This window comes from Dysidea avara, chromosome 3, assembly GCF_963678975.1.
Source record: "Dysidea avara chromosome 3, odDysAvar1.4, whole genome shotgun sequence".
NCBI classification, from domain to species: Eukaryota; Metazoa; Porifera; class Demospongiae; order Dictyoceratida; family Dysideidae; genus Dysidea; species Dysidea avara.
Genome location: NC_089274.1, coordinates 11,882,977 through 11,891,730, shown reverse-complemented (window position 1 = coordinate 11,891,730; position 8,754 = coordinate 11,882,977). Strand labels below are relative to the sequence as shown.

Here is an 8,754-nt window from a genome sequence, read left to right as displayed (position 1 = left end):
CAGCACGAGGAAAAATATTTATTGAATGCATGTACGTGCACATGTGTGTGATATATATTTAGTAACATATTTAGTAACATATACGTGTACATGGGGAAATACCCATCGCTAATAATATCAGCAAGAAATTACATACTAGGGTAAACACTATGACATCAACGCTCTCGACCCACACTAGCTATTTTTAGAAATTCTTTGGCCACACCTTTGCCCGTATATAAATACTATTTCGACCCTGCAGCTCAGTGATCAAAATAAAAAAAAGAAGACCTATAGCTAACGGAAGTTGGACGGATCGTGCGAACCTGCCGAGAAGTTAGTAGCTATTCGTACACAATGAAGTCAGTGCAAGTTCGGCCTCGACCTACCAGATCATTGCCGATCCTACCAAATATTTCTGAATTCGAGGTAATTTGGTAGTTTAAATACTATTGTTTGTTCAGTTATTCGAATGCCTCAGTATATGTACAGTCCCAGACTGAAGCTTCCGAAGGAAAGCCTGTGAGAGTAAACTAATTACTGTGGCTATACATGCGGTATAGCTAGCTAAGTCTTTAAATTGTACATGTAGTAGGATAAACTGTAGACAACAGTAGGCCACTGAACTAAGATGTATAAATCTTATGCGAGGTCTTATGTACATGGGCTTAGCTGGATCAAGCAGACCATGTATTTACATTTTGCAGGTAACAGGATCCACCTAGGTACCTACTAGCTATTGACGGAATTACACAGCTAGCTATGCCAAGCTCACGTTTTTTAGTTTCCCGGCATAGTTATCCATGATCATCCGTATCAGTATTCTAGCTATTAGCTGTTGTGATAAGTAATTGCATAGTAATTTAGCAAATTTTGAAAAATGTTTCACCCACTGATTTGAAATGGTGCATATATACTTCAATCTTGCAGCCGACAAAATCTTGCTTTTTGTATAGTTACATTGGTAGGCTATATACTTACCCAGACACACATTTGCTTTCACAGGCTAAAATAATGGTTATTGCCATTCATTATTTAATATAGGTACAACATGACTGCAGTTTGCATAGCATTTTGGAAGTTTGTAGTTATATAGGTATTTGTGAGGGAAACTGCATGTCCACCTATATTACTCGAACAGTGCATGGACAGTGATCACTACACTGCACAATTGCAAGTGGTATAATGTAATACTCTGACCAATTGTTAACAAATGTGGTTAAGGCAAGCTATACTATATATAGTGCCATAGGAGACAATGCATGTGGCCTCAGTTAGTGTATGGTCTATAACTATAGCTATAGTAATTTCTTCGAGCATATATAACATATACAATAATTACAATAATCTGAATGTCTTGTTGTTTTATTGTTCACTAGACTACTGAAGTAACCATGCATACCATGGCTGGATTATTTCATGGAAAAAGAAACTTAACATTTGGGATCAAAGTTTCTGAGATTCCTGATAGTATTGATGAACATGACCTTAAACTAATGTTTAAAAAATTTGGAACCATTTCAAGTGTACATGTCAAAAACTCTAAACCATTGAAGCATGCATATATCAACTATGAATCTCAACATAGTGCCAATAGAGCAGCTGAAAAGATGAACAGATATGAGGTGAATGGAGGCACGATAAAAGTGAAAGCACAAGGTGTTGATGAGCCTGACCACAAAAGGCACAAGCCAACTAGTTCAAATACCACAAGTGAATTATCTGACAGTCTCTCAAACAGTAAACATCATTCTGGTACACATACAAATGTAAATCAGTTCAGTGTTAAAATCTCCAATATCAACCCAAGTACTACACAAGTGGTGCTTTCTGAATTGTTCAAAACCACAGTCACTCTTAATACTTTCCCTGGTAGCAAAAGTTATGCATATGCAAATTACAAATCACAGCAAGAAATGGAGAATGCTTTACAACTTCACAACACGATACTTGATGGTTTAAAGATACAAGTGAAAATTGCAAATTCATCCAAAAACACGTAAGGAATACATGCATTAAAAATACAGTATTATCAATTAAACTTTTGTGTGCAAAGCTTTGATCCACAAATCCAAAGTGCCCGATTTAAATATTGACATGTCTCAGGTGGACAATCAGATTTCAGCTCAGTATATAAGGTAGAAATGTTTCTTTTTAGATATGCTTGCTAACATTTTTATTGGTGGAATATTTATGTACATTTATAATTAGTTAGATAAGCCTGTGGTATTTCTGTGTGCTTGTTATTTAATGTGCACTACTATAAAGGCACAGGGTGGTTTAAATTGGTGGTGAGGGTACTTGTATTGTCAACCTACAGTTTAAAATCTTTTCTTGCAACAGTGAATCATGAGGTCAAGCTTGTTTATGTAGACTCTAGTGTTAATATATGACTTTGGAATTTTGCTATTAGAATGAAAAAATAGTAATTTCAATACTTACTTATAGCTTGTCAGTAGTAAGGCAATGCAGGTATGCCTTGTTGCATTTTTGCTTGTGAGCCCTATTCAGGCTTGTACATGTTTGTGTATTTTTTATGATTGGTGCATGAACCCAGACATACTGCATCAAAGGAAAGGATGGTACTAGGAATATCATGATAGCTAGATAGCCAGCCACAGGAGCCATTGATGCACTACCTGTCACAGTGTGAATCAACACTGATGTGGTAGTGGAGAAAGAAAGATACAACTTTTAGTCCATGATGTATGCATTGTATAGCAGCTGCAATGCACAAAAGGAATGTCCCCTTCTTAAGCACCATCAAACAGTGGAGAAATCAAGCCTGCATAGTGTTTACCATGTACAAGGAATCAAATGGTTGGTCATTTAGTCAGTACAAATTCAGATGAATCAAAAATTTTAAAATCCATTGAAAGCATTAAGGGTCTTGATCAAGCCTATACCAATACTGCATGCCGAGCTGTCATAATGGAAAAGTGAGACCAGGTGATATTTTTTGGCAAGAATATGGTGGTAAACCTCCATGAATCTTATACATAGGTCATGTGGAGGGTATACTGAAGCATACAATTTCATGTTTGATCAATGCATTACTGTAGGAACTTGCTTCAAAACCAACATTTGATGAGAGATTCATCTAAAGGAGCACAGAGAATTGTACCAGTGGATGGGTAAGACACACTGTGTTGTAACAGGACATTATAGTCTTAGAAACACTGCCCACTTGAAAAAAGAAATTCAATACTTCTGTAGTATTGTTATATGTATGTATTATATCAAACTACCATCCCGCTTGCACAGATAAAAACTTTGAAAGTTGACCATAGATTAATATGAAAAGTATATAGAGTTTATGCAGATCAATTATAAATCTCTTACCTGATTTCTAAATACCAATTAATGTGTAGTGAATTTTACTACCCATTGGATAATAGCTGTGGGATAGTATAACAAAATATTAATTTTTCTTTAACTTAGTTATATCATCAATAGGTATAAAGAAAGGAAATCTTACACAATGCATTTTTTGTTTAGGGTCAAGTTATTACACATTTTGAAGATGCTTCCAAACTTAAAAGCTAATATTTTTAAAGACTTTGGTGTATCCATTCATGGATTTCAACCAGGATCTACTAAACTGATTCTTTCTGGTCCAAGTCAAAGTTTATATGAGTCACATGTCACAATAACAAGAATTCTTGATGGGCACAGTGTCACCACAGAGACATGCATTGGTCTTTTAATCCCTTCTGTTCAGAAACGGATCAGTTTAGAAAACTTGCCAGCTATTCTCTGTGCACACACAGAAAATGGCAAAGATTTTTGTTACGCTGAAGTATTTTCAAAGAGTCAAACTAGAATCACCTTGTTTATTTGTGGACCAGAAGATGTGCCACTCAAAGTCAAAAAAATCCTGAAATCTCCTGAGGAAAAGAACATTTCTCTTACCAGCACCAAAGCACTGCAGAAGTTAAAAGAGTATCCTGGCTGTGATTTTCTTGATCTTCTTCATCGCTATGGTGTGTATGTATGGGAACATGTACACACTAATGGGTGTAGTCTTACTGTTCAAGGTTATGTGGAGGGAGAAGTTGACACTGCCTTTTCCATTCTCTCAAATGCTGCTGCTAAATTTAAAATGTTTCCTTCTTCAAGATCAGCTAGCCACCCAAGAATGTCACACCATCCACAACCATCACGCCAACCAATGGTGTCATACTCTCCAAGAGAATCACACTCTCAAAGGTCCAGAATAGTTTGTTCTAAAACATTTCAGTATGAGTGTCATCCCAACTTCAAGGTTCAAATACATGAGTGCATTATCAAGCCGTTAAAGAAACAGTTATCAGTAGATGTGTTTATGTCATCTATTGGTTCAGCCAAAACTGCATGGTCTGGCAAGTCCTCTGAAGGTAGTATTAAAGATATAATCACCATACAGATAAAAAGCAGTAGTTCAAAGGATTTTTCAATTGGTTGTGAAAGATTGGAGGTAGGCTCTATAGACTACAATATTATTTGCATATACTCCAATTGGTCTGTGTTGCTGTATAGTAGAATTAATTTTCCTAGCTTTATTCTTCCTTCATTGCTGCAGTAAATTTAAAATACATTGAGTGTGTTATACTCATATTAAGGTAAATTAAATACAAAATCAGATAAAATTAGCTGTTTATATTTAATACTATGGTCTACATTTCCATTATTCATGTTATCAAGAGTCCCTCTTATTATGGACTCTTGACATTATGGTATCCAAGTTATTTTATGTTGCAAATATGCTTCATTCATTAATTTTGTTGTTACAGTAGTGAGTTAGCCATGCAAAATTGTTACTAAGTGGTCAAGTAATATATACAGACATGGTATGTAGATTTGAATTACGTACGTAATCCTATACAGGAATTGAAACCAAAAAACAAGTGTTGTGTTTGGCCTAAAGAGGAGTTTGAATTTTTGTCTAGAAATATGAGAAAAGAAGTAAGGGAAGTTGAACAGTGTAATCATGTGTATGTCCAGTTCAAAGATAAGGAGAATTCAACAGTTATACATGGCTTTAGCGTTGACAATGTTTCTACGGCAGAAGATCATCTAAGATACTTTGTGGACTCAAAATTAGAGGTTGAATTATCCATTCCAGTTACTCACTACCAGAACTTGTTCTTGCAAACTAAACATGAGAAAACTTTATGTGAACTTTGTGAAGTAAGATTTCCTACTAACTCAAAGTTTCAATCAGATCATGTTAACTTGATTTTAAGAGGTACTAAGATGAAAGTGAACATGGCCAAAGAGAAGGTTTGTGAAATCACTGGTATGCTAAATGTTAGGTCACTTGAGTGCAGATATGATAGCTATGGTAAAATGTGGAAAAGAGTGTGGCACAAGGTACAGAAGAAAGGAGAAGCAGCTTATAATGTTGTTATGGATGTACATGCTGTTGTTGATGATTGCACTAGTAAAAATGCAGCAGATATTGGCTTGACAGTAAAGCTAGCGATAATAGGAAAAGATCTGCTTTTGGTCACTGAGGCAGAAAGTACTATTAATAGTATGAAAACTGAACTACTACATAAGACTATAAATCTTAACAGTGTACACTTTGAAGTGGCTGTTGATGGTATTAATTCAAAGAAAATCTTTGATGCAGAGAAGTGGGCTGTGGAGGTAGAGTTTGACTGGGAAAGACATGCCATTGAACTAATCACTCCTATAATTTCATCAGAAGACTTGAATGCTGCTTATAAGACTGTGATGGATTATGTAAATGATGCTGCTCACTGCATTGATTTAGTGCATTTGCAAAACTCGTCATTGCACAATTTTCTGCAGTGCAACCGGCAAAAATGGCAACAGTTTGTCACAATTGCAAAACGGCATTCAATATGGATCGAGTTACTTCATGGTGCTATTAAAGTATTTGGTAAGTCAGAAAATGTTACTAAAGCTAAGAAATCCATACTGGATAAGTTACAGACAATTTCACAGCAGTTTGAAGTAAGAGCCATAAAGGTAGATGAGCTGCTAGATCCCATACTGGATACAACTGCATTTAAAGGTGTTATTGCTAAGGTTAGACAAGATCATGGTGTCACCCTTTCCTACACAAAGTGTGAAGTTGTCCATAGCATAAAAGTCAAAACACTTGATTCCTTATTAACTATTGAAATATGTAGGGGCAATATATTAAGTGAAGTTTCTGATGCTATCGTCAATCTTGTTAATTGCAATACACTTCATAAAGTAGATTTGGCTGAGGAGTTAATTAATGCTGGTGGGACCACAATACAACAAGAATTTGATCTGTATCTCGAAACCTATGGACCAATTGATTTATGTGAACCAATATGTTTGGGGTCAGGTTACCTAAATTGTAAATGGCTTATTCACATTAAACCAGTTCTGAAGGTTTATGGACCCAATGGGGAGATAGTAGGACTTGACGAAGCTATGACTAATGTTTTATTGCTTGCAGAAAGACATGTAATTAGTAGTTTATCAATTCCATTATTTGATTTGCATGCTCTTTCTGAATGTGCCAAGACATCATTGAAGGTAACATTAGACTTATGTATTGAAGGATCATTCAAACACTTAAAATTGGTTAGATTTGTTTTACCAACTATGGAATTAGCCAATGAGTTTGAACAGAAACTATTAGAGTTGCAAAGTAAAATACCCAGTGAGGTAGTGGAGTCGCCAAAGGATCAGTCCTTTATTTGGGTTTGGGAAAATGACTTTGGTTGCTTGGAGCCATACTCTGCTGAGAATTCAGCCTATTTATCACATCAATTTTGTTTGAAATCACAAGCAAGCAAGTTAGTAATAAAAGGAAACTCATACACCATAGACTATTCTAAAATGGTGCAAGTTAATGATCAGACATCAAAGTCCAGAAGGATAGAGAGAAGAAAGTTACAGGCAATATGGAAATACAAGAATGACAAAGATCACTGGGATCTATATACAGAAACACAGTCACAAGCAATTGAAGCTATGTGGCAAAATGAGACATCTTCTGTTATTAAAATAGGAAGTTGGGAGTACACTTTTAGTTTTGATACTATTCCCATGACTCAAAGAAATGTGGTTACCAAAAGAGCTCGCTCTATTTGCAGGATGGATTGTGATGGCACTCAAAACAGAAAACCCAGTGATGGTGAACAGATATCATTGATATTGGAAGGGCCGAAAGAAACACTGGATCAAGCAGAAAATGAAATTGAGGAATTTTTCAACAGCAACTTGGTAACTGAGACAATTTCACTAGCCACAACTTTACCATCTGATGTAGTAAATGAAATTGGTGCAAGGCATAATGTAGAGGTGAAAAATTTTACTCCAAGCCAGGTGGTATTTAAAGGACTGCGAAACAATGTTGTGAATGCCACAGTGGATATAAAAGATGCATTACTAAGGGATTATAAAGCTGTATCATTTCCTCCAGAGTGGGAACCACAAAGTGAAGAGCTTGAGTTGAAAGAGCTGAATAGTGTTACTCCAGAGTGGTCTATAGTGTCTCAGCATTTTCATTCTACCTTGCGGTCAGCAAAAATCATTAAAATTGAAAGAGTTCAAAACAAATGGCTGTGGGAGAAGTACTTTCGACACTCAGAAAGAATGAAAACGAAAAATGGAGGCATTATTAATGAAAAATTGCTATTCCATGGAACTCGTACCACTCCACCAAGTTCTATCTACCGAGGTGAAGAAGGATTTGACATGAGGTTTAGTAATGCTGGAATGTGGGGTGCTGGTAACTATTTTGCAGCCGATGCAAGTTACTCTGATGGATATGCCCATCATTTACCAAATACTAGAATTAAACAGATGTTTCTTGCTAAAGTTTTAACTGGAAATAGCATCCAGCTACATTCTGACCATACTCTAAAATTACCTCCTGTTAAAGAAAAATTACAAACAGGAGATATTAGGTATGATACTGTGAGAGGAAACACTGGAGGAAGTGATGTACCTTGTTGAATATAAACAAGCTAGAATCAATCCAGAGAACTGCTGCTAGATTTTGCTTTAATGACTTTTCAAGATATTCAAGTGTTACTAACATGTTGTCTTCTCTTAATCTACCATTGTTACAGGCAAGAAGAACCCAAGCTAAATTAAGTACTTTTTACAAAATAATTAACGGATATTTGATTGTGCCTACAGATGATCTTACCCCTAAACTTTCAAGTTTAAGGAGTGGCTACTATCACCAACCAATGACTCTAATTGATGCATACAAATTTTCCTTTTTCCCATCAACCATCAAATTATGGAACCAACTCCCTGCTGATGTAATTAATTCCTCTACCCCTAATGAGTTTTGTAATAACTTAAGTAACTTTTATGATCACACCTGTGCGTTATAATCTTTTGATTGCTGCACAGTAATAAATATAATATAATAATAATTATTATTATTTATTCATTCATTATTAATGACGTAATTTTACCGCATTTCGTATTATTCTTAGTACTTGGTTGTATAATCAAGACACACGGTAGTGTGTCGTGCGGCCCAAGAAGCCGGCGCGTAACACCCGTGAGTATATTGAAAGGAAGAAAGAAAACGCAATTTTCGCACCTCCGTAGCTCTGTGCTGCCTTGATGAAACAAACGATTTTTGCTGTGGACACTCCCTCCACCTTCAGCACTCCACATTCCAAATTAGAGCGAAATCGCTTCAAGCGTTCCCGAGATATGCGACTTCAAAAATTGGCTTAGTTTCTTCTTATTTTTCTTCCTCTTTTCGCACACTTACAAAAATTGCTATAAAACGCGAACGCTATATCCGATTGCCTTGAAATT

The 8,754-nt window shown here is 35.9% G+C and overlaps 1 protein-coding gene across 1 annotated transcript; it reads left to right on the top strand.

Annotated features, from left to right (window-relative positions):
- The first annotated feature begins 263 nt into the window (after positions 1-263).
- On the top strand, positions 264-8,341 carry LOC136249375 (uncharacterized). The gene is made up of 5 exons (XM_066041346.1): positions 264-408; positions 1,359-1,978; positions 3,042-3,113; positions 3,478-4,435; positions 4,846-8,341. Exons 1-5 carry the CDS (start codon positions 337-339, stop codon positions 7,924-7,926), a joined length of 4,803 nt encoding a protein of 1,600 aa, XP_065897418.1. The 5' UTR covers positions 264-336; the 3' UTR covers positions 7,927-8,341.
- Positions 8,342-8,754: the final 413 nt, after the last annotated feature.

Bases quoted from the DNA above. Each gene is read 5' to 3' on its own strand.
- LOC136249375 (XM_066041346.1), top strand. From the start codon at position 337: ATGAAGTCAGTGCAAGTTCGGCCTCGACCTACCAGATCATTGCCGATC. The intron at 1,979-3,041 runs GTAAGGAATACA...GCATTACTGTAG, and splicing joins GCAAATTCATCCAAAAACAC to GAACTTGCTTCAAAACCAAC. The intron at 4,436-4,845 runs GTAGGCTCTATA...AATCCTATACAG, and splicing joins TTGGTTGTGAAAGATTGGAG to GAATTGAAACCAAAAAACAA.